This window comes from Pan paniscus, chromosome 21 (genome assembly GCF_029289425.2).
Source record: "Pan paniscus chromosome 21, NHGRI_mPanPan1-v2.0_pri, whole genome shotgun sequence".
Classification (NCBI taxonomy): domain Eukaryota; kingdom Metazoa; phylum Chordata; class Mammalia; order Primates; family Hominidae; genus Pan; species Pan paniscus.
In genome coordinates this window covers 54,674,976-54,700,368 of record NC_073270.2, presented here as the reverse complement: position 1 = coordinate 54,700,368, position 25,393 = coordinate 54,674,976, and the positions used below count along the sequence as shown (strand labels likewise).

General features: G+C 44.7%; 1 protein-coding gene across 6 annotated transcripts in view; it reads right to left on the bottom strand.

Moving 5' to 3' along the window:
* The window catches only part of ARFGEF2 (ADP ribosylation factor guanine nucleotide exchange factor 2), a 115,052-nt gene that overhangs the window by 79,418 nt on the left and 10,241 nt on the right, over positions 1–25,393 (bottom strand). For 3 of the 6 annotated variants that reach the window (XM_008961478.6, XM_014343089.5, XM_055104857.2), the window contains exons 2-6: positions 16,217–16,247; positions 15,461–15,584; positions 6,012–6,158; positions 4,598–4,777; positions 3,696–3,930 (exon numbers count right to left, since the gene is read on the bottom strand). In XM_008961478.6, coding sequence (XP_008959726.3) covers positions 3,696–3,930; positions 4,598–4,777; positions 6,012–6,158; positions 15,461–15,584; positions 16,217–16,247 — 717 coding nt within the window. The remainder of the gene's footprint in view (positions 1–3,695; positions 3,931–4,597; positions 4,778–6,011; positions 6,159–15,460; positions 15,585–16,216; positions 16,248–25,393) is intronic. The other 3 variants (XM_034947507.3, XM_034947508.3, XM_055104858.2) reach the window with 2 other exon arrangements.

Below are 25,393 nucleotides of genomic sequence, written 5' to 3'. Positions count from 1 at the left end.
TGCCCCGAAGCAAAATAAGAGGGCCACCTTGAATAGGCTCACATAGGAGAAACCTTGCTGCCATTCCCTCCCTAGCCAGCTGGAGAACACTCTGTGGCAGGCACTGCCAGTTCTCTAACTCATATCCTTCCTAACAGATCCTGAATTTTGTTTTGGGAGGGAATATGCCTACATTTCTCAGCCTTTCTTGCAGAAAGGGTGATCATGTGATGAAGTTATAGCCAATGAGGGGTAAGCATAAGTTATCAGGGGTGGCAACAAGCTCCAGAAGACTCCTCTTTAGAAGGGGGGTGACTCAGCTGGCAGAGTTCTTCAGTCCTATCTCTTCCTCTTTCTTCCTACCTGGAACAAAATGACAGGATCCTGAGCCATAAGATGACCCTAAGGATAGAAGTCACATGCTAAGAATAATGGGGAAAAAATGGGAGGAGTCTGAGATAAGGCCTCCCCACATCCCTGTTCTCTGTCCAGTTAAATAGGGAGCATGGGGGATGGTGGGGCGGTAAGATTCATTCAATCAACAAACTGAGTGTGTATGTGTCCAGCACAGTTCCAGGCATTTGGAACATATTGCTGTCTAAAACAAAGATCCTGGTTGGGCGTGGTGGCTCACGCCTGTAATCCCATTACTTTGGGAGGCTGAGACGGGTGGATCACCTGAGGTCAGGAGTTCGAGACCAGCCTGGCCAACATGGTGAAACTCCGTTTCTACTAAAAAATACAAAATTAGCCAGACGTGGTGGTGTGAGCCTGTGGTCCCAGCTACTCAGGAGGCTGAGGCAGGGGAATCACTTGAACCTGGGAGGCAGAGGCAGAGGTTGCAGTGAGCCAAGATCTCACCACTGCACTACAGCCTGGGCAAGATGGCGAGACTCATTCTCAAAAAAAAAAAAAAAAAAAAAAAGATGCACAAAGTGAGCTAAGAAATCCACACAAACACATAGGTAATTCTACACAGTATCTGTAAAAATGTACACACACTGATGTCTGATGCTGGGAGTTAAAAGTCAGAATCCTAAAAACAAACTTTAACTCCTGGCCTCAAGTGGCCCGCCTGCCTTGGCCTCCCAAAGTGCTGGGATTGGAGGCGTGAGCCACCACAGATGTTCAGGTCTATTGGTGAATTCTCTTCATCTACACAAATAACACGGGAGGCAAATTATCCTAGGAAGGCTGTGGGGGGGATTCCCAGTTAATTAAATTGGAAAACATTATGTTGAATGCCGAGTCAGCAGTACAGTGAGTGTCCAGTTAGGGTTGGCCATGTGATGGTGATTACTACAGGACAGTCTGTGGGAGAGCCCCATGGTTGTGTCCAACATCCATGCACTTTAGTAATATGTAAAAATAATAGCCACAGAGGCACTAGAGCTCAGGCCTTTCACTGGGCCTTGATGCCTGGACTCCACCCCTGGGTACGTGTCTCCCTTGTTCAACTCCCTCTTCTGAAGGACCTGTTCTTTCTTTAGAGCCTAGTCCTGAGAACTGGAAGTCATTTGCTCCTTTAAGATTGACTGACTGATTTAGAGATGGGGTGTTTATTTATTTAGAGAGGGGGTCTTGTTTTGTTGCCTAGGCTGGAGCACAGAAGGCTATTCACAGACACACTGCAGCCTCAAACTCCTGGCCTCAAGTGATCCTCTTGCCTCAACCTCCCAAGTAACTGGGAATACAGGTGTGTGCCATGGCACCCAGCCCACTTGCTCTTTTTAAAGGTAACAGCACACTTCCGTTCTGACCCACTATTTGCAGGTCTGGGGTTTGCTTCTCCCAGGCAATCTGATTCCCATGTTCCTGGGAAAGTCTCACAGGATGCACCAAGTATTGGCCACAAAATCCACAGCAACATGCTAACAGCAAATTATTTTCTCTTTGTTAGAGCAGAACTTCAAGTTACTGTGTTTCTACAAAATTATATTCTAGCAATAACGTTTTTTCCCCATTCATTCAAAAAATGTATTTGCTCAATGTCTGCTGCGTGTGCCAGGCACCATTCTAGGTGTTGGGAATATGGTGGTAAGCAGGGCAGCCTAGGCTTCAGTCCAGGAACAAGTGAACAGAACCCTTCAGTAATTTCAGGTATTGTAAGTACTATGGAAAAAAATAAAAGATAATGGGACAGATATGATGACGAGCTACAGAAGTTGATCAGAGAAGCCTCTCTCAGTCTGAACTGAGAGACCTGAAGATACAAGGGGTTCAGAGGCAGGGAAGGGACAGTAAGTGCAAAGGCACTGAGGGAGAAACAAGCACAGCCGTTCAATAACCAGAAAGGGCACCTGTGCATTGTGTAGCAAAAAAGAGAAAGAGAGGTATAAGCTATGAGGACAGGGCATGGATTTCAGTCAGAATGGCACAGGATGGGGAGTTACCAAAGGGGTTTGAGCAGGGGTCATGCTCTAATTCACGCTTTTAAGAGATCACTTTGGCTGCTGTACAGAAAATGGGCTAAAGTGGAAGCACTTTTATGCAGCTCAGAGAGACTTGGTTTTATATCTGCACAGCTATGCTTATTACAGTGTATTTAAATATTAATATTTATTGACTGATCACAGCTTAATAAGGGTTACAGTAAAAACCTGGTCCTTTCCCTAGAGAGTTACAAAGGCAAAGATGATAACAGACACAGAGGGTGGGCCGGGGGATTCTGAGCACCTTCCTTAGGACTCTCGACAGCAGGAGTAAGTAGAAGGCAACTCCGTGCTCACCCTGAGACAAACACCACTCTTGGTGGCAATTTTTTCTTTTGTGCTTTCCTTGAGTAAATGAATACCAAACAACATTCCAGCAACAACACTTGGTCTGTTCTCATGTACATCAAGCAGTCTGGTAAATTATAAAGGAATAAAACCTGTTCAAATATGTGCACTCCAGTAGGGAACATACTACCAACAGAAATCATTATCAGTAATGTGGCTGAAGAAGAAATGAGATCAGTTATGAAGACAGGTCAGATATTTTGTATAGAACAACCTGCTTGAGTGAAGAAGCATTTGACAGAATCACTTGGGAAAGGAAATTCCTGAAAAAATACCAATTTTGGATCTGGTTCCTACAAACTGCCCAGGGAGAGATATGAACAGTCAGAAGTATCATCTTATAACAACTCAATCCAGTATTTCATTTCATTTACTTTAAGAATATAATCAGGTGTGGGTTAGTCTCTCACTTAAAAACCCAACAAAAACAAGTGATGTACATGGTCACCAGAAGAAGAAAACAAAGCTATCTGTCCATCTGTCTATCCGTCCATCCACCTGCTACCTTCTGGCTCCTTCCATGGATATCTATGAGTGGCTACTGCTAGGCACTGGGCAAGGCATGGAGATCCAGTGTAGACATGAGAATCTAAGCCCCTGTCCTCCTGTGGACACTGAGTGACTAATCACCCAATCAATTTACTGAAAGATAAGTGTCCCAACCTGAACCTGTTACACTGACGCTGACATGAAGAAGTAGCAGCTAGATACATCCCAGTACTATTTAGAGAAAACAGCACAGCTGACAACGGGACACTTGACATCATGCCTCACTGGTTGTGTTCCCTAAGAGAAAAGCAAAGGGAAAGGCCCAGAAAGAGATAAGCTGTTATCAGAGGTTTCCTTCAGATGTTATGACATACACTTCTTCTGCCCCTCACACAGGCTGATTCCCTCTCACACTTGGAAAAAGAGCGATACCATATCAGCCCGTACCTGACAGTGATGAGCCTCTTTCTCTGGGTGCGTCTCCATTTTCTGTGCTTACTTTTCCAGAATCACTCCTGGCATGTTCACCGTTGGTTAAATCTGTTTTTTCGGGAGTTGTTGGTTTGCTTTGTGCCTGACTGTGCTTCAAACGAACAAACTTTGGGGATACTGCTGCAGCTTGGATCACAGGGGACTGGGGTTTTGACTGGATTGGTTTTTCCAGTTCTCTGGCCTCCTGCAACTAAAAGGCAACAAAAGGGGGATACAGCATTTTGGTAAGGAAGAAAAATTATGCCAGCCTATTACTTAAAAAATTTCCTGGGCTGGGCGCGGTGGTTAACGCCTATAATTTCAGCACTTTGGAAGGCTGAGGCAGCAGGAATTCTTGAGCCCAGGAGTTCGAGACCAACCTGGGCAACATGGTGAAACTCTGTCTCTATAGAAAATAAAAAAATTAGCTGGGTGTGGTGGCACATGCCTGTAGTCCCAGCTACTTCGGAGGTTGAGGTGGGAAGACTGCTTGAGCTGGGAAGGTCAAGCCTGCAGTGAGCCATGATCATGTCACTGCGCTCCAGCTTGGACAATAGAACAAGACCCTCTCTCCAAAAAAAGAAAAAAAGGAAAAAAAAAGAAAGAAAGAAAGAAAGAAAAATTCCAGCCAAAAGGATAACATATTTAAAAGGAAATAAATTCCTTTGACAATCTCCAAACAAATTCTGAACACAAATTTCAAAACCCGTTAGTTTCTCTGATTTTTAAAGCAAGAACAAAAGCACAGTACAGAGAATCCACAGGAAGAAGGGGTAGCTTTAAAATGCTAGTGATTCTTCACAGGCACCAAGGTCACACATGATAGAGTTCAGAGAGCAATGATGTCTTGCCCCTAGCACGTAAGTGCTGTCACTCACCACTTGGTTCTCCATGCGGGTGAAAATGACGTTCAGCATCTGAGTAAGGGTAGCCTTGGCAGTGGTTTGATTGATGAGATTTTTGCTGGCCAAATAGATATTGTAACATGTTCTCACTGTCTGCAGGATAGTACCCTCATGAATTTCAATGTGTGGGGAAGTCACTGCAGTCAGAAGAGCCTAAAATAGAAATCCGCGACCTTCACCATCAGGAACGCACATCACCTTCCTGCCCTCCTATGGCCACACTTTTCTAGAGGGTCTGGTTTTGTTTTTCTTTTCTGTGTGCTTTTTTCAAATAAATTGTAAGATGGCTCTGCAAATTAAACTAGGTGATTATTATGAAGAGCCAACTCCTATGGCTGTTAGTTGAAAAACAATGAACAGTTCTATGAAATCCAAATCACTCGAAACAATTAAATTGTGTTGCAGCAGGCTTTCTACTGGCTCACTTTTTAAAAAGCCAAACTTCCAGCCAGGCAGGGTGGCTCACTTGAGGTCAGGAGTTCAAGACCAGCCTGGCCAACATGGTAAAACCCCATCTCTATTAAAAATATAAAAATAGTCCAGGAGTGGTGGCACACACCTGTAGTCCCAGCTACTCGGGAGGATGAGGAACAAGAACTGCTTGAACCTGTGAGGTGGAGTTTGCAGCGAGCCGAGATTGCACCGCTGCACTCCAGCCTAGGCGACAGGGCAAGACTATGTCTCAAAAAAAAAAAAAAAAAAAAAAAGGCCAAACTTCTGAATTTTAATACTGATTGAAAAACCTACAATGAATAATACAGACAATTATCTCATGACATATAACACTCCAACGTGATCTCACCCAGATTAATCAGAAAATAAACGTTTCGATGGTGGTCAGTTTCCCAATTCCCTAGTGGGCTTTCAAGGGAGCTTTAAGAAAGGTTTATCTAGCATGGAGCCCTCCCCTCATAATGTTAATACTTTCAGGACTTAATATTTGGATCCTTGGCTACACCTGTCCTGATCCTGTTCTCAGACAAGCAGATGGTACTATCTGTGCCAAACCATTCCTGGCAGCAGAAATCGAACAGGGAAGTAGGACCGAGGCAAGTCAGAGATAAGAATATCAACAAAGACCCACTGAGAAACCCACACTGGGAATCCAGGGTTAACCAGAGGATTTCAAGACGATTTAATTCACAAGAAATTTACATTGTTATTAGCTGAACAGTTTACTTTGAAAACACACCTGGTTCCATTTTTCTTGTCTCAGTCCACGCTAATAAATTCTGACACCTAACAAAAGATCTAAGTGATGCTTAAATCTTTCTGTTCCACCTCAGCACCACCTGAGACAACTAACACATGGTAAATTAGAAATCCAGATTCCCACAGGGACTTGCTTTCTAATTTAAAAACCAGACAGGCAAACAAATAGGCATACCTTAATTATTTGTAACTGAACCCCTTCATCAGTCTGAGGGCCCTGAAAACAATTGCAAATGGTTTCAACAATTCTGTCTATCAGCCGCTTCCCAGGGGCTCCACTGTCAGGGGCGTTGCCAGTGATGTGCCCGTATGCGATGAGTTTCTAAAGAGAGAAAGAACAGAGATTATACATTTCTGCTTGGCTAGGACTGAGGCCTTCCATGGCAGCCCACAAGAGCAAAAGACAGGCACTTCCAGTTCCTACAGAGTCCTCTGCTCCCCAGGAGCCAGGCAGGCATAACCACTCTGTGACTGCAACCTTCGTCCTGTCGCCTGACAGCAAAAGACGCCTGGAATGGCGATACAGTATCCGATGAAAAATGCAAGGTATAGAGCACTCTCCAGTACGCAACCATCACTGCAAGCCTGAGGAATTAATAGCTACACATAAGACAGAGAGATTAGTGGTTGTCTAGAGTTAGAGGGGTGGTGTAGGGAGACATAGGGAGTGATTGTCAATGATAACACAAAAATGGTCTAAAGTTAGGTTGTGGTAATGGTTGCACAACTCTGTCAATAAACTAAAAATCACGAAATTTTGTGTGTGTGTGTGTGTGTATATACATATATATATATATATATATATTTTTTTTTTTTTTCAGACAGGGTCTTATTCTGTTACCTAGGCTGGAATGAAGTGGTACAGTCATGGCTCACTGATGCCTCCACCTCCCAGGCTCAAGCAATCCTCCTACTTCAGCCTCTTGAGTAGCTGGGACCACAGGCACATGCCACCAAGCTAGTCTTAATTTTTATTTATTCTTTGTAGAGATGGGGTCTTGCTATATTGCTCAGATTGGTCCCAAACTCTTGGGCTCAAGCGATCCTCCTGCCTGTAATCTCAAAGTGTTGGAATTACAGATGTGAGCCACCGCGCCTGGCTTGAATTACACTTTCAATGGATGAATTGTATGCATGTTAATTTTATCTCAAAAAGCTGTTAAAATTATATATATACATATGAATATGTATTTTCTTTCAATGGAAAGATACCTAAGAAACTAATAACATGGTTGCTTGAGGGAGGAGAACTAAGTAGCTGTGAGCTGGGGTGGGACTAGGACACTCTGTAGTACATCTTTTCATTTTTTTCAATGTTGAATCCTGTCAGTGTATTTTCTATCCCAAAAATTAATGTAAAAACTTCATCTGCATAAAAATAACTGCATTTCACACCTACATCAATAGTAGTGTGTGTCACCCACAAGCAGCTGCTTGGAACGTGCCGTCTCTGAGAGGTTACAGATTGGTCTGTGCCACTTCACACACAACCGGGATGTCAGCATGGAGGACAGAGCTGGAAGGAACCTCAAAGGTCAGCAGCAGGATGATTTCTAAGCCTGGCTGAGAAACATAATCACCTGAGGGAGCTCACTAAAAACACAGGTTCCTGGACTCCGACCCAGACCTACTGAAGCAGAACTTCCAGGTGGAGCCCAGGAATCAGTGTTTTTCTCCAAGCTATCCAGGTTATATTGATGGTTGATCAGATAAAAGAATCACTCATCTGGCACATATACATGTGAACTCTAAGGCATTCTCTGCCTCCAGTGACTTGGTGAAGACTCCTAAAACTGCTGTTCTGTTCTTTCCCCTTTTTGGCTTCTACTGGTCACATGCTTCTGCCCCCACCAGGGGGACTCAGGTTCCTGAGGTTATCTATAGAGCAGCCACCACTGTGGGAGGAAGACTGGCCGCTCTGCAAAGGTCCGACACCGTTTCTCAATGGCTTTTCCCCTTCCTTAGCTAGTGAAGTGTCACCACTCAACAAGCAGAAAGAAAAATGTATTGAGAGAGTGGCTGAGAGTAGAAATGCAATACTACTGGATGGAGTGACTGAAGGAGCAGGAGAGAGGCCTGCGTACACTCTGCTCCTCAAGTCCAACCCCCAAATCTCCAGGTGGGGGGTGTGGCCTGTGAAGGGCAAGTCCAGATGCCCTTTACCTCACCCCTCACATTGCTGCTGCAGGTGCAGGCTTCCTAGGAGGGCAGGGCTGTCTACCTGGAAAATGAGCTCTGGTTTTGACATTGCTTGTTCTTACATCTAACAGACTCAAGTCTGTTTTGTGCACTGGATTGCAAGTGGGGTGGTCTAGGAACTCCTCAAATGTGAATGCTGAAAAGTAGGCTGCAATACTGATGCCACAAAGCAGGCTGGACATGGATTACTACTTTCGCACTTTAACTAAAGTATGAAAAGGACAGAAAGTATCCTCCCCTCTACAGACTCCTTAAGGGGCACATTACTCTTCAAATCAGAAAGGGTTTTAAGCATGACTTCCCCCTTCATCTGTGCAGTGAGACAAGGCCAGGAGAAAGGAGAGTTCCTGTATCCTGTGGATCTTTCTGGTTCTGCTTTCTCATCCTTCTTTGTGACAGACCCTGTTCTGGGCACTGGGGATACAATAGTAAGATAAACGTAATTATTTTTCTTATAGAGTCTATATTCTCCAGGGAGGTGCACCAAAGCTCAAAGTCCTAACTGGGACCTACAGGGCTGTGTGTGACTTGTAGATACTGCCCCCTATCTCCCACTATCCCCCAGGTAGATGTCCCCACCTTGTTCCTTGCTAACGCAATGAGCAGCGGGAAGACGGACAGGGAGGGAGGCCTCTAGGCAGCTGGCCCACTGACACATGAGTCAGGGCTTGCACAGGGACATTCTGCCATGGAGGTGAAGATGATGACAATATAATACACTATAACAGGCCTTTATAGGACTCACTGCATGAAGGAAAATGCTATGCGGTTGGTTTCTTGGTACAGAATAGGACATACTTAGTAATAAACAGAGGTTGGAGTAAGTAAGCTATATTACAAGTTATCCCAGCCACATGAATGAATATATTTGGTACAAATTAAGTCTTCTACCTCACTGGTCTCTTCTGAAGTTGGTTCTATTTACTTTGTCTCAGTGATAGGAATCCAAAGAGTCACCTCTGACCAGAGAAACTGAGGCATGTCTCCATGGAGGCTTGCACAGAGATGTTCACTATAACCCTGTGTGTGAATGCCTCTGTACAGGGGAGCGAGAGATGGAATGGTGGCATGACACGTCATATGCCAGTCAAAAGAATGCACTAGATCCACATGGAGAGATATAGCTAGAGCCTAATAACGGTGTTGAATGTGAAAAGCTGCAGAGAAACTTGTACAAGTGATATCACTTATTGAAAAAAAAAGAGAAGAAAATTATACACCTAAACAGGCAATTGGGTTTGGGGCTGGTGGCCCAAGGAACTTCATTTTATCGGTAAAGTTCTAAAAACCTTTTAACAGAGAATGTAGTCATGTACAACTTATATAATTAAAAATTGATTTTTCATTGTGCATTTAAAAAATCAAAAGTTTTCTGGAAATAAGAGCTAAAAGATAATGTTTGTGGTATAAACAGGGCAGCTTAGATTAATGGTTTCCTACAGCCTTCACTGGGATGTAAAAAGAAAAAAAGTTAGAATTTTATTTATATTTTTCCAATTGTCCTGTCAAAGTTGTATTTTTGTATGCTTTACAATATATGTAATTTATTTATTTATTTATCTATATATTTATTTTGAGATGGGGTCTCACTCTGTCACCCAGGCTGGAGTGCAGTGGCATGATCTCTGCTCATTGCAACCTCTGCCTCCCAGGCTCAAGTGATCCTCCCACCTCAGCCTCCTGAGTAGTTGGAACCACAGGCGCATGCCACTATGCCTGGCTAATTTTTTGTATTTTTAGTAGAGGCACCCCATGTTGCCCAGGCTGGTCTTAAACTCCTGAGCTCAGGCAATCCACCTGCCTCGGCCTTCCAAAGTGCTGGGATTACAGGCGTGAGCTACTGCGCCTGGCCATATATATACTTTAATAACAGGAACATGTGTAAATAAAGAGGTTTTTGTAGAAATGAGGTCTCCCTATGTTGAGCTCAAACTCCTGGGCTCAAGCAATCCTTCCACCTTGGCCTCCCAAAGCACTGGGATTATAGGCGTGAACCATCATGCCCAACCCATAACTTTATTTTAATTTTTGGAGGCAGAGTCTCACTCTGTCGCCCAGGCTGGAGTGCAGTGACACAATCCTGGCTCACTGCAACCTCCATCTCCTGGGTTCAAGTGATTCTCCTGCCTCAGCCTCCCAAGTAGCTGGGATTATAGGCACGTGCTACCACACCCAGCTAATTTTTTGTATTTTTAGCAGAGATGGGGTCTTACCATGTTGCCCAAGCTGGTCTTGAACTCCTAAGCTCAGGCAATCTGCCCGTCTCAGCCTCCCAAAGTGCTGGGATTATAGGCGTGAGCTACCGCACCTGGCCCTAACCTATAATTTTAAATTAAAGAAATATGAATATATTGGCAGGATATCCTCAAAAATGGTTTTATTATTCACTTGAGGCCAGGAGTTTGAGACCAGCCTGGGCAACAAAGTAAGACCCCGGTCTCTACAAAAAGTAAAAGAAATAACTAGCTGGGTGTGGCGGCACACACCTGTAGTCCCAGCTACTCGGGAGGCTGAGGCGGGAGGATTACATGAGTCCAGGAGTTTGAGGCTGCAGTGAGCTATGATCAAGCCACTGCACTCTAGTCTGGACGACAGAGTGAGACCCTGTCTCTAAAAAAAAAACAAAAAAACTGGCTGGGCACAGTGGCTCACGCCTGTAATCCTAACACTTTAGGAAGCCAAGGTGGGCTTAAGCTCAGGAGTTCAGGACCAGCCTGGACAACATGGCAAAACCTTGCCTTTACAAAAAACAGAAAAATTAGCCCGTGGTCCCAGCTACTTGGGAGGCTGAGGTGGGAGGATCACCTGAGCCTGGGGAAGTTGGGGTTTTCGGAAGCCTGATCACGCCACTGCACTCCACCCTAGGTAACAGAATGAAAGGTGTTTCCTTTCTCTAAAAAATACCTATCTTTCTCTAAAAAAAAAAAATATATATATATATATATATAAAATTGATATGTGACCAGAAAAACTTGGGGACCACTTAGTAGCTTAGACAAGACTGATCTTAACCCCCCTTACACTGAGCCCTGGCTGTGGGGAAGCGTGTAGCAGACCAAATGCTGGAGAAAGGGAAGACAGAATCTTTTTCACCTGGTAGAAGCAAGCCGCAGGGGAAGTCTCCAGGCTTCTCCCAGTGGAGAGGAAGCCTGAGCTAACTGTGCTTATGGCAAATCAATCCCAGAAGCACCTTTGCCACTCCTACTGCTGCGCCAAGCTCAAGGAATGGCAGGGCATAGCACTGATGTATCTGCAGCTGGTTTCAATTCTGCCCAAACCAAACTTTACCCCCAGATGCTGGCCTTCCATTTCTAAGACAGAGGTTACTTTGCCCACACTGGGAAAAGCCAGTCAAACAGGCTTGGCAAGGGCAGCCACCATGGGGAAGCACATTTTTTCCATTCAGTAGCCCAGGGAGCACCAAGCCACTTTCTCATGTCATAAAAAGGATGACTCATTTTGTATACTAAACAAAGAAATCCTAGTGTACCTATTATATCTCAGAGAATCTATTACATCTCAGAGAACTTCCATTCCTTTCTGTGTGTTTTTCCTTTTTTTAAAGAGACAGGGTCTTGCTTTGTCACTCAGGCTAGAGTTAGGTGTCACCATCACGGCTCACTGCAGCCTCCACCTCCTGGGCCCAAGCAATTCTCCTGCCTCTGCCTTCTGAGTAACTGGGACTAAAGGTGTGCACCACACAGCCCAGCTAACTTTTTATTTTTACTTTACTTTGTAGAGATGGGGTCTCAATATGTTGCCCAGGCTGTTCTCAAATACCTGGCCTCAAGTGATCCTCCTGCCTCAAAGTGCTGGGATTACAGGCGTGAGCCACTGCACCCAGCCAGAACTTCCATTCTAAAAAGAGAGATAACCATACCCCATAAGACTCAAGATTCACAGTGGGTTGAAACAAGGCAGGGTGTGTTTCCGTTTGAAATCATACTCAGATGCAAGGAGTTCCAGAAACAAACGATTTCTGTTATTAAACAGGCCAGAACCACACGGGTACAGTCAAGAGCAGGGGCCAGTTAAGAGCAGCAACCTTTTTCCATAAAGGGCCACATACTAAATGTTTAGGCTCTGCGGGTCATTTGGTCTCCTTTACAGCTACTCCGCTAGGTCACAGTAGCAGGAAGGCAGCCACAGGTAATACATAAACGAATGGGCATAGCTGTTGCTACAGACTGAAAGTTTGTGTCCCCCTAAAATTTGTATGTTGAAGCCTTAAGCCTGCAATGTGATGGTATTAGGAGGCTGGGCCTTTGAGAAATAATCAGGCTTAGATGCAGTCATGAGGGTAGGTCCCTCATGACAGGATTAGTGTCCTCTAAGAAGAAACCAGAAACCTAGCTCTCTCTCCATGACACGTGAGAACACAGCTGTCTGCAGCCAGAAGGAGTGTACCCTCACCAGGAACCAAATCAGCCAGTACCTTGATCTTATACTGCCTAGCTTTCAAAACTGTAAGAAATAAATGCCTGTTGTTGAAGACATCCAGTCTATGATATTCTGTTACACCAACCCAAGCAGACTAAGACAGCTGTGTTCCAATAAAACTTTATTTGCAAAAGCAGACAGTAGGCCAGATTTGGCTCATGGGCCAAAGCTGATGACCCCTGGTTAAGAACACAGACACAGAGTCAAGAAGTCCTAGAAACCCACTGGGTGCAGTGGCTCATGTTTGTAATCCCCAAATTTTGGGAGGCCTAGGCGGGAGGATCACTTGAGCTCAGGAGTTCTAGACCAGCCTGGGCAACTTGGTGAAACCCTGTCTCTACAAAAAATATAAAAATAAAATTATCTGGGTGTGGTTGTGCAAGCCTGTGGTCCCAGCTACTTGAGAGGCTGAGGTGGGAGAATCACTTAAGCTCGGGGAGAATCACTTGACTTTGCAGTGAGCCACGATCGCGCCACTACACTGCAGCCTACCTTGGACTAGGCTGGTCACTTCATTCCCTAAGCCTTGGTTTCCTTGATTCTAAAATGAGGACAAGAGTAAGTACCTCAGAGGGCTGTCGAGGGGACTACACACGGTACGGTGAATGAAGCACACAGGGCCCACTACAGGCTAAGAGCTCAATGCATGTCAGCCACTGTTCTTGGAACGTCAATTACATTATCAGCACTCCCTTCAAAAGAAAACCTTAACATGCGGAGAGAACAACTAAAATTCAAATTCTGCCAAATCTCCTCAGAACACGTTCACAGCAAAAAATATTTTAGGATAGAAGTAGGACTGAAGCCTGCCATTTAACAATTCTTGGCTCACTGTATGTCTCACATAGGACAATCTGTACAGAATTACACTGAATAACAAAATGGCTTTGCAATTGGAAGAGTTGTTTCCGTGAAGAAACTCTCATCAATTCTCAAGTACATGTAACAAAGAAGAGAGATTAATAGAATAAATATTAGACCAGAGATGCCAAAAATGTGGCATGCTCACTGCCACTTTGCAGTCCTGTGCCTTGGTAGATAAAACCAATCAATCACAGTACTCTTTCTCGAGAAAGCTGTACACCTCTTCAGACACCTCTTCTACACAGCAATCAGAATACAGAATCTGGTCACCATTCCTGTTCTAGAAAGTATCGGCAAGCTGTGGATCACTTCAACATATTTTTAAATTTTATTAAACTTTATTCATTGATGTGGACTGCCCACTGAGGTCAAGAATAAATGTTCTTTGAGCCAGGTGTGGTGGCTCATGCCTATAATCCCAACTACTTGGGAGGCTGAGGCAGGAGGACTGTTTGAGCCCGGGAGTTAGAGGCTCTAGTGAGCTATGATCAAGGCACTGCACTACAGCCTGGGCAACAGAGTGAGACCCTGACTCAAAATAAACAAAAGAGAGAATAAATGTTCTTTGGGGTAATCAGAAACCTAAGGAGTAGGTCCTGAGCAAAAGTACAAGAATGGTGGGCCAGGAATTAAGAAACCCAAGTTATAGTCCTGTTTCTCGTACTACCTGTATATTACTGGACAAGTCACCTTAACTTCTCTACTCTTGCTTCTTCTTCAGTAAAAGGTAATTTACAACAAAGTTACTTGTGACTCTAAATACAGTCAGTCTTCATTATTTGCAGCTATACTTGCAAATGCACCTACTCACTAAAATTTATTTATAAGCCCAAATCAATACGTCTGGGGCTTTTTGGTCATTTGTAGACATGCACAGAGCACTAAAAAATTTGAAATCACTTGATGTTCATGTTCCTGAGGTCAAACAAGGCAACACTACGCCTCCTTGTTTCACTCTCCTACTGAAAACAAGTATCTTTTTAGTGGTGTAGTTAGTGCTGTGTTTTTTGCATTTTGGTGCTTTTTGTTGGTGATTTTGCTGTTTACAATGGACCCCGAGGGTGTGCTGATGTGCTTTCCAGTGTCCTAACAGCAAGAAGGTGGTGATGTGCCTCACAGAGAAATTACGTGTGTTAGATAAGCTTTGTTCAGGCATGTGTTATAGCACCGTGGCCCCTGAGTTCAATGTTAATGCATCAACAACAGATATTAGATAGTCTCTTTAAATAGAAACACATGAAGACTAAAGGCTTGCAGGAACCTAACCCTGTAGTTCCTCTAGGAACAAAGATTCAATGTTTGCTAATTCAGTATGGGAGGTGACTTTATAGCACATAACTACCAAAAACAACAGATTAAACTGTCTCTATTTCTCTACTTGATATGAATTTTAATGCCATTAAGAAAGAGGCTTTTGAGACCAGCTTGACCAAAATAGTGAAACCCCATCTGTACTAAAAATACAAAAAATTAGCCGGGCGTGGTGGCGGGTGTATGTAATCTCAGCTACTCGGGAGGCTGAGGCAGGAGAATCCCTTGAATCCGAGAAGCAGACATTGCAGTGAGCTGAGGTCGCGCCACTGCACTCCAGTCTGGGCAACAAGAGCAAACCTCCATCTCCAAAAAAAAAAAAAAAACAAGTAAGAAAGAAAGGCTGAGCCAGGAGGTGTGGTGGCTCATGCCTATAAACCCAGCACTTTGGAAAGCCAAGGTGGTAGGACTGCTTGAGGCCAGAAGTGTAAGACCAGCCTGGGCAACATAGCAAGACTGCATCTCTACAAAATGGAAAAAATAAGAAAGAGGCTGTATAAAAATGCCTTATGTGTCCATGTGTGTCAAATATTCCAATTACTGCTAAAGGTTTCATTTAGAAAAACATACACAAGACATGAACAAATAAGATATTTCTAGGGGAAAAAATTTCTGGTTTTAGCTAAAGAGCTCACACCTTTCTCTTTTCCCTCCCTCATGAGATCTCCAAAAAGAATACGTTAAATTGCTCCTTTCTGCATCGCCTCTGACAGCACTGAGTGCCAGGGTGGTCCCCAGCATAGTTCTGTGTAAGGACCAACTGTGGCTTGGAGAGAACCCCCTTGACAACACGAAGTTTAAACATGGTACCTGCAAGCAGTCAAGGGATGTGCTGACTACCCTTGGGGACTTGGACTGGCAAGCTAGCTCGAATGGAAGAAAATACTTGTCAGCTTCAATGAAGTTTGCCTTTGGTGGTGCAGCAGTGCCAAGCCTAGGAGAAAAGCAAGAGAGGGTCGGGAGAAGAATTGAATTTTCTACACCTTACTCTAACTTCCCATTCCATCTGCAACCATTTAATTTAAAGTGCCTGCAAACTATATCCTGGGGCTAGGCATTAAAAGTTGAACACATGCATTAGCAAAAACACCACTGAAGTGCCACATGCAGAGAGCAAGTTCTCTGATTGGCATGCTGAATTAACAACATCCTGGACTGAATCCTGGTGGCAGCCACGCCAGAGCTATATCTCTGAAATGTGACTAATGGCCTTCCTTACTATGAAGATCAGGAGTAGCCACTCATGGTGCAAGCTGTCCTCATGCCTAAGGAAGCAGGCCATATAAGAGACAAGGGCTTTGCCTGTTCTGTTAAGAAAAGATACAACAGCATTACCTCGATCTTGATCCTTCCTTCCAAGTATACAAGTACTGAGGCAGTAGCCTGTGAACCTAGCATCAGTTCAAATATACACAGTTGTGCCGTGTGCCTAGCACCATGCTTGCAGAGTGTGTGCCACCCCTGAGGATTAGAAATATGAGAAACCAAGCAGAGAAAGGGGCTCCCCCAGTTGCTACCTACTCCCTTCATGCCATATCTCAGCAAGGAGGTAGTGCTATAGCTTACCTCTGCTTTTCTATTTCTGCTTTAATTTCATCTGGTAAGGAAGGAAGAAAAAACACATTAGGAAAATGCAACATTTATGTAAAGGAAAACTTTACTAAAAGATATTTGGAGACCACTGAAAAGATTGTTAATGAGATGTTTAAATACAAAAATTCTGATATGAAGTGAAAGAAATAATTGTAACAGCAATAATAATAGCTAACACTTACATGGAGTGACTGGCTAGGCATTACTGTAAGTGTTTTAGCTCATTTAGCCCTCACAACGATCCTATGAGGTCCATACTCTTATTATATCCATCTCATTTAGAGGAGGATTTCTCAGCCTTGGCACCACTGACATTTGGGGATGAAGAATTCTTTGTTATGAGGCTGCCCTGTGCACTCTAGGATGTTTAGTAGCATCCCTGTCCTCCATCCACTGGATACCAGGAGCACCCCTGACCCCTCTGCCATCTTGAAAACCAAAAACGTCTGTAGACATTGCCAAGTGTCTCCTGAGCAAAACTGCTCTTGATGAGAAGCAATGATTTTGATGAGGAAACCAAGGCACAGGAGGTTAGGTAACTTGGCTACTGTTGCACATCAAGAACTAGGGAGCCAGAATTTGAACCGAGGCTTTCTGGCTCTACAGCCACGTTCTTACCTGTTTCTTGTTCTGCAGAATGCATGTTCATGACAGTTAGCTGACACAATAACATGGTAATATCACAACATCTCAACTGTGTGCAAATATGCATAGAAGACTGGAAACCAATATAACAAAGTATTGAAACCAATAAAATATTGAAAGTTGTCTAAGTAGTGGGATGATGATTTTTTCTTTTTTCACATTTTCTATGATAAGCATACATACTTTTTCTTAATCAGCACTTTTAAAAACAATTATAATAAAATATACATAACCTAAAATTTACCATCTTAACCATCTTTTAAGTTAACAGTTGAATGGCATTAAGTACATTCACATTGTGCTAAGGCACGTGTGACTTTTTTGAATTAAAATTAATTTTAAAATCTTAACCACAGAGGTTGCACTACCCTTGGCAGGGTTATAGGAATAAAATGTCTTTTTTCAGAAATCACAATCTCAGAGATAGTCTTATTTCCAGGAAAACAAGGTTTTGTACCATTAAAACAACAAAACACCCTGTCTAAATACACAGAATTCCCCCACATCCACTCAGTTGAGTGTATTTCTACATGTTAGACCCACAAACTCACATATTATCAAATCGGGCTTGGGAAGGAGGTTTGTCCTCAATACCATGTATTCAGATCATCTCCAAAAGGCCAGCCTCCTTTACACAATCTCTAGAGAGCCAGTAGTGTGGATATGGCACTAGTTATTCTAGCAACCCCAGGACACGGTACTGAAGGCTGCAAATTTCCTTTTCTTAGGTAACTCCATTCTAGACTCAACTTGAAGATGTGAAAACCAAGTAAACTGACTCACTGGAAGCAGCAATTTCTAATCTTCAAGCCCGACTTTGTATATCTTATTACACACATAAGAAAACAGAAGAGAAATGCCCAAATGACTACTAGCAACCATTTTGCTCATGGACCATAAGGGTTGTGACACACAGGGTCAGAGAGCTGTGTGGCATGGATCTTGCCCCTCAGGGAAAAGAATTCACCAAGGAAATGCTCCAGCTTCCACTAGAAGAGGCCCATGAAGTTGTGGGTGATCCAGCCCATGAAGCTGGCAGCCAAGCTATCAGCTTTTAGAAACCTGTATCTATAATGCCAAGGCTCTGCTTGGGTGACAAGATATGTCACTGTGACATGCCAGAGGGGTGCTGCTGCCCAAACTCAAATGTAAGTTTTCCTTCCAATCACCATTACCTTGTTAGAGACAAGTTTAAGTCCTAAACCTATCTAAAGCAATGAGGTCTTCGCTAGCGTTGGTGCTGGCCTGTGAGCTCTGAAACAATCTGTTTTGAAATGCCACTATAGGCCAGGCGCGGTGGCTCATGCCTGTAATCCCAGCATTTTGGGAGGCCGAGGCAGGCAGATCACGAGGTCAGGAGTTTGAGACCAGCCTGACCAACATGGTGAAACCCCATCTCTACTAAAAATATGAAAATTAGCAGGGTGTGGTACCACACACCTGTAACCCCAGCTACTCAGGAGGCTGAGGCAGGAGAATCGCTTGAACCCGGGAAGCAGTAATTGCAGTGAGCCGAGATGGTGCCACTGCACTTCAGCCTGGGTGACATAGTGAGGCTGTCTCAAAAAACAAAAAACAACAAAAAAAAAACCCATAAAACAAACCAAACACAAAAGTTACACCAACTACAAAGGCCCATGGAGGCCAGACGGGAAATGTCAAGAAAAAACACGGTGGGTGTAAGATCAAAGAAAGACAGGACCCCCTCTCCACCCAGTACAGGAAGGGGTGCGGCAGCTCCTCAGCTCCAGCTGACTGGAATCTTTAGAGTCCCTCAGCTCACAGGTGCTAGTTGTTCTGATTTTTCCAGAGGTCGAAATCCAGATTTTAAGTGAAACCTCTGATTGTAATTCAAACACCTTCAATTGTTTTAAAATTATGTTAAATAGAAAAAATAAGATCTGGTGTTCGTTAGATCAGTAGGATGACTACAGTTAACATTAACCAACTGTACATTTCAAAATAGCTAGGAAAGAATAATTCAAATGTTCCTAATATAAAGAAAAAATAAATATTTAAAGTGATGGATATCCCAGCTACCCTGATTTGACTATATGAAAGCATCCAATTATCAATGCACCTCAAAAATATGTACAGCATTATGTATCAATAAAAATATATTTTAAAAATATTATGGCTTAAATAAGACTGGTTTGCAAGCTGCCTAGCCCTGAGGCTACCGGTTTGCCAATTTTGCTTTAAGGGATGGAGAAGAGCCGAGGAGAAAGTGCTTCAGTGGCTGCAGAAAAGTAGCTGCAGGGGCTAAAAGTGGCTTTTAAGGACTGTGACCAGTGCTATGAGGACAAAACATCAAGTTTTCTATAAGCGAAATGTTGTCCAGCCAAAGAACAAAGAATTAAGGAGCCAGAGGACAGAAGTTCAAGGCCAAACTCCATTATAAATTTTATAGATGAAAATCAAGATCCACAGAGGTTACAAGTTATTAAGTACTGGAGATGGGACTTAAACCCAGAAAATCAGGCTCCAGAGTCTGTGTTCTCCTGGATACCTCGACTCTCGAACAAGCATATGGAATTACTCTGTAAACTATAAATGCAGAAGAGTTTAAATGTGTGGTTTTCCTAGCACTGACACTAACCATGAAAGCTACAACCATGGTTCAAAACACTGGTGTTTTACTGCTCTGTGAACCCATCCAGCTGGGAAGGCTAGTTTACAAGCCTTCTGAAATCTCCAAAGTCCGTTTCTGGCCTGGCATGACCACAGCAAAGGTAAAACCTGGTTTTGGAATGGGAATGAGCAAGGGTTGACAGGACTGGCAGCAGCAGCAGTGCAGGGCACAGGGACCGAAGAGAGCAGCCCTCTCCTGTGACCAGGAAAGAGTTGCTACCTGGAAGAGTAACTGCAGAAACCCAAGAAACTCCAGTTGCAAATCCTATGTTCACAGATTTTCTTTGGTTTTCTAAATTTACCCTTAAGTATTCCCACAAGAATTAGGAATTGCTGCACTTTCTAAACTACTCTTTGTTGAAGAAAAAAAAATCTTGAGGCCAGTCCCAGTGGCTCACGCCTGTAATCCCAGCACTTTGGGAGGCTGAGGCGGGCAGATCAGTTTAAGCTCAGGAGCTCAGACCAGCCTGAGCAACATGGTAAAAAGACTTGGAGTCCATCTAATAAAAAAGAAATAAAGAAAGACACTCTTGAAAAGTCTTCTCCACTAGGCCCAGTAGAGGCCCAGATGATAACGGCATCTTTGTAAGGGATGGGAGGAAGCCCATGGAGGGGCTGGGAGAGGGCGGCCTGACTCAACTTTTCTTCGGACAGATCACTCTGGCTGCTGTGAGGATAAAGAGGAAGGTGGCCAGGACAGAAGCAGGGAAACCAATCAGGAAGTTACTGCTAATAATCCAGCCTAGCAGCAATGGGGGCTTAGAGCAGGACAGAGCCTGTGCAGGTGGAGAGAAGGCACAGTCTGAAGCACACCAGCACCTTTTGTTTTTGTTTTGGAGACAGAGTCTCACCCTCTCACCCAGGCTGGAAATGCTCAAATAGCAGTAGTCTCATATGGCCCAACCTAAAAGTTGGGTTCTTGATATATCTGGATAATGCAATCTTTTTTTTTTCCATTAAAAGAGGGAAGAACAATCCCAACAAAAAGTGGGCGAAGGATATGAACAGACACTTCTCAAAAGAAGACATTTATGTGGCCAAAAAACATATGAAAAACAGCTCATCATCTCTGGTCATTAGAGAAACGAAAATCAAGGCCCGATGTGGTGGCTCATGCCTGTAATCCCAGCACTTTGGGAGGCCGAGGCAGGCAGATCACCTGAGGTGGGGAGTTCAAAACCAGCCTGGCCAACATAGAGAAACCCCATCTCTACTAAAAATATAAAAAAATTAGCTGGGCGTGGTGGTGCACGCCTGTAGTCCCAGCTACTCAGGAGGCTGAGGCAGGAGAACTGCTTGAACCCTGGAGGCAAAGGGCGCAGTGAGCTGAGATCATGCCAATGCACTCCAGCCTGGGCAACAAGAGGGAAACTCCGTCTCAAAAAAAAAAAAGAGAAATGCAAATCAAAACCACAACAAGATAGCATCTCACGCCAGTTAGAATGGCAATCATTAACAAGTCAGGAAACAACAGATGCTGGAGAGGATGTGGAGAAATAGGAACGCTTTTACACTGTTGGTGGGAGTGTAAATTAGTTCAACCATTGTGGAAGACAGTGTGGCGATTCCTCAAGGATCTAGAATGAGGAATACCATTTGACCCAGCAATCCCATCACTGGGTATATACCCAAAGGATTATAAATCATTACACTATAAAGACACATGCACATGTATGTTTACTGCAGCACTATTCACAATAGCAAAGACTTGGAACCAACCCGAATGCCCATTAATGATAGACTGGATAAAGAAAATGTGGCACATATACACCATGGACTACTATGCAACCATAAAAAAGAATGAGTTCATGTCCTTTGCAGGGACATGGATGAGGCTGGAAGCCATCATTCTCAGCAAACTAACATAGGAACAGAAAACCAAACACCACATGTTCTCACTCATAAGTGGGAGCTGAACAATGAGAACACATGGACACAGGGAGGCACACATCACACACCAGGGCCTGTTGAGGGGTGGGAGGCAAGGGGAAGGAAGAGCATTAGGACAAATACCTAATGCATGCTGGGCTGAAAACCCAGATTACGGGTTGATGGGTGCAGCAAACCACCATGGCACACGTATACCTATGTAACAAACCTGCTTGTTCTGCACATGTATCCCAGAAGTTAAAAGTGTAATAATTTTTTTTTAAACGGAGGGAGAAAAAGGAACAGGGAAAAAGTGTGTGTGGCAGGGTGCCTCACAGATAGCATGGCACAGCCTGATATGGCAGAAAGAAAAGATACAGGTGTGAGACAGAGCTGGGTTCAAGTCCTGGCACAGACATCTATTAGCTGAATGATGCCAGATGGGTTATTGGGTTATTAAACTTCCCTGAATCTTTTTTTTTTTGAGATGAAGTCCCACTCTGTTGCCCAGGCTGGAGTGCAGTGGCGCCATCTTGGCTCACTGCAACCTCCGCCTCCTGGGTTCAAGAGATTCTCCTGCCTCAGCCTCCCAAATAGCTGGGACTACAGGCACGTGCCACCATGCCCGGGTAATTTTTATATTTTTAGTAGAGACAGGGTTTTGCCATGTTGGCCAGGCAGTTCTTGAACTCCTGACCCCAGGTGACACACCCGCCTCAGCCTTCCAAAGTGCTGGGATTACAGGCATGAGCCACCGCACCCGGCCAACTTCCCTGAATCTTGATTTCCTATTCTAAAAAATGAGAGTGATAAAAAACAGCCCCACATGCTCCAGAGACCATAACTAGGCACCAAGAGTGCAGATAATTCTCTTGACACCGCCATGAGAGAGGTCTTGGTGGTGACTAAGGCGGCAGCTGGCACACAGCAGGTGGTCAATAAATGTCAGTTCTCTTGCTCTTATTTTAAAACAAGTCAGTATTAAAGCAAAATCTCTAGTGGGATCTCCGTGGGATCAAGCAATGCCAAGGGAAAAGGAGAATGAGTGGAACCCTAATAATAATAATGATGATAGCTGACTCACTGATTGCCTCCTAGTGGCAGGTGCTCATTCAGTCCTCACCACAACCCAGGGAGGCAGGAACACTCTAATCATCCATAACTGTTTTACAGGTGAGGAATCTGAGCACAGGGAGGTTAAGCCATCTGCCCACGTCACAGCCAGAAGTGCTACTCTGCAGTCAGGATCCACGCCCAGGCAGTCTGTTAGAGGGCCAGCACTCCTGAGCCACTCAACGATGACAGAAGGAGGACGGTGCAGGAAGAGGGGCATACGGCACAGCATACCTGCTCCACTTTATTGCTCCACATCTTAACAGGCGTTGCCTTCCCAACTGCCAGTGGGGCAATTAGCAACAATTTCCAGGCTGGAAATGAGGGAGACTGGAGCAGGGTGGGGCAGCTGCAGCTGAAAAGCCGCGCTGTCTTTGCGGGAAATCCTTTCTGGATGTTACCGCTCGGGTCACACACCTCCATTCACCAGCACCTCTGACACTGGCTCGCATTCTCTCTTCCACTCCCAAGGCAAGTCCAACAATCACCATCACCAACCTCAAACCCAGCACTGCCCAACAATCCCATCAGTGGCCAATGCCCTCAGATCCCACAGTAACCCTTCCACACTCCTCAGACTTCTATCTGTCGCAGGCTTCCCCCACAGAAACCAACGCTGCCCCTAAATTCCTTTAGCTCCCAGTCACCTACCACATCCTCCTCCACTCCAAGCCAGCCTGGTGAGGCTGGTCACACTGACTCTTGTCCCTATATGGAACTGGGGCACTTCCAGCTCCTTCCTCTTCTCTCCTTCCAGCTGACCCTCTCAATTGCTCCCAGTAGAACCTGTCTTTGTCCTGTCAAACCTTGAGATGGCCAACCTCTCGGCTTTCCTTTTTCCTCATTTTCCAGGGTAGATCCCATCAGCAGGACTATTATCAGATGACACGCAATCAATAGCCTGGACTCTCTCTGACCTTTAGTCTTAACTTCTGGCAAAATCCCAAACTTAGATTGTACTAGCGTCCCCTTTTCACCTGTCTCCGCCTAAGCAGACCTCTGACAACAGGGCAGGTTGGCAGGCCTACAGAGCCCCAATTACCCACCACGAATGAAACCTGAAATGCTGCCCAGTAATTTGGTCACCCCTCACTCTCCACGATGGCTACTGCACATTTCTCCACCCTCAACGGCCCAACTCTCCCCTCCCAATCATCGCTGTTCTGCTGCCGTCCTCTTTACTCACAACCAATGGAGTGGCCTCCTACTTCACTCAGAAATTAGAAGTGGGCACAAGGAGACTCCCTCAGCTTGCTGTTAGCAAACCTACAACCTGACCCACTTCGGGCCTACTCTCTGCTCTCTCCTGCCATAAGGGAGTGGGTGTCCAACCCCTCCACCTCTGTCATCTCCCATCCCTATCCGCCTTCTCAGGAACTTCACACTATCCACAATATCTAGAACCTGATCCCTTCTTACCACACTAGGCCACCACTATCACCCTAGGCCAAGCAACTGTTATCTCCCACCTGGGCCATCACAATGGTCTTGTAACTGGTCTCCATGCTTCAGCAATTATCCTCCCTTCCACCCCACAGCTTTTCTCAACAGCAGCCAGAGGGATGCCCTCAAAATGTAACTCAGATCACAACACTCCTTTGCTCAAAATGCTCCAGTAGCTTTCCATCCCACTCCGCGTAAAATTAAAACTCTCGATCTTGGCCTCCAAACCTCTATGTGATCTGGCCCCTGCTATCCCTCTGCTCTCACCTTCTACCACCCTGGCCCTGGCCTACTTGCTCGAACACACCAAGCACATTTCTGCCCCGGGGCCTTTGCATGAGCTATTCCTGCTCCTGGGAATGCCCTCCATCCCCCCAGATATCTCCATGGCTCACCCCCTCACTTCCTTCAGATCTCTGCTCTGATGTCCTCTTCAGGGGACTTCCTCAGCACCTAATACTGCCACCCCCTTGTCACCCTGTATCTCCTTACCTGGTTTGTTCTCTCACTTTACTAATTCATTTTTTTAGTCTTTTTTCATAGTATTTATCACCCTTGACATATTATATATCAGTTCATTTACTATCTGCCTTCCCCAGTAGAACATAAACTCTATGACAACAGACACTTTGCCTGTTCTGTTCACTGCTGAATTCCCAAGTACTGAGAATTCTTCAGCACAGAGTGGCAGGCACTCAACATTTGTAGAAAAAATGAAACACTGTCCTTTCTTCTTTCTGCATTACCAAACCTCTCCTTGAACTGGCTCCCTCCCCAATGACATTTAAACAAGTTCAAGTCTCTTCTACCTTAAAAAAAAGAAAAAACAAAATACTTTTAACATCCACATCTCCCTCCTCCCACAGCCAACCTTCGGGAAAGAGTTGTCTATGTTCACCGTCTGTTTCCTCACCTCCCACGCCAGTCTGGCTTTCACCTCCATCATGCCACCAAAACAGCTCAAGCTAAGGCCACCAATGACCCACATGTCTCTAAATCTGATGGGCATTTTTCCAGTCTTTACCTCACTTGACCTCTCTGTAGCATTTCACCTTACTGACCTCACTCTCAAATTTTCTCGACTTCGGGCTTCATAACCACATATTTTCCTCATCTTTCCTCCGCTTCTTACCCATCTCTGCTCTATTTCGTCTGCAGACTCAGCCTCCTCTGCCCAGCCAGAAAAGGCCTGGAGGGTTCTCAGGCCCAGGCCTCCTGCCTCTCCCTCTGTATACCGTCTCACCAGGCTTCCCATTCCCACCTAGACTCTGCTGACTCTCAAATTCCTATCTTAAGCCCAGACCTCTCTTATGAACATCAGGCTCATACAACTGGCCACTTCCCATTTCACATGTCCAGCTGAATGCTCAAAGGCAGAGCAAACTCCACACATCCAAGTCCCAACTCAGATCAACTTCCTCCCTCCACCCCTCCATGTAGTCCTCTTCC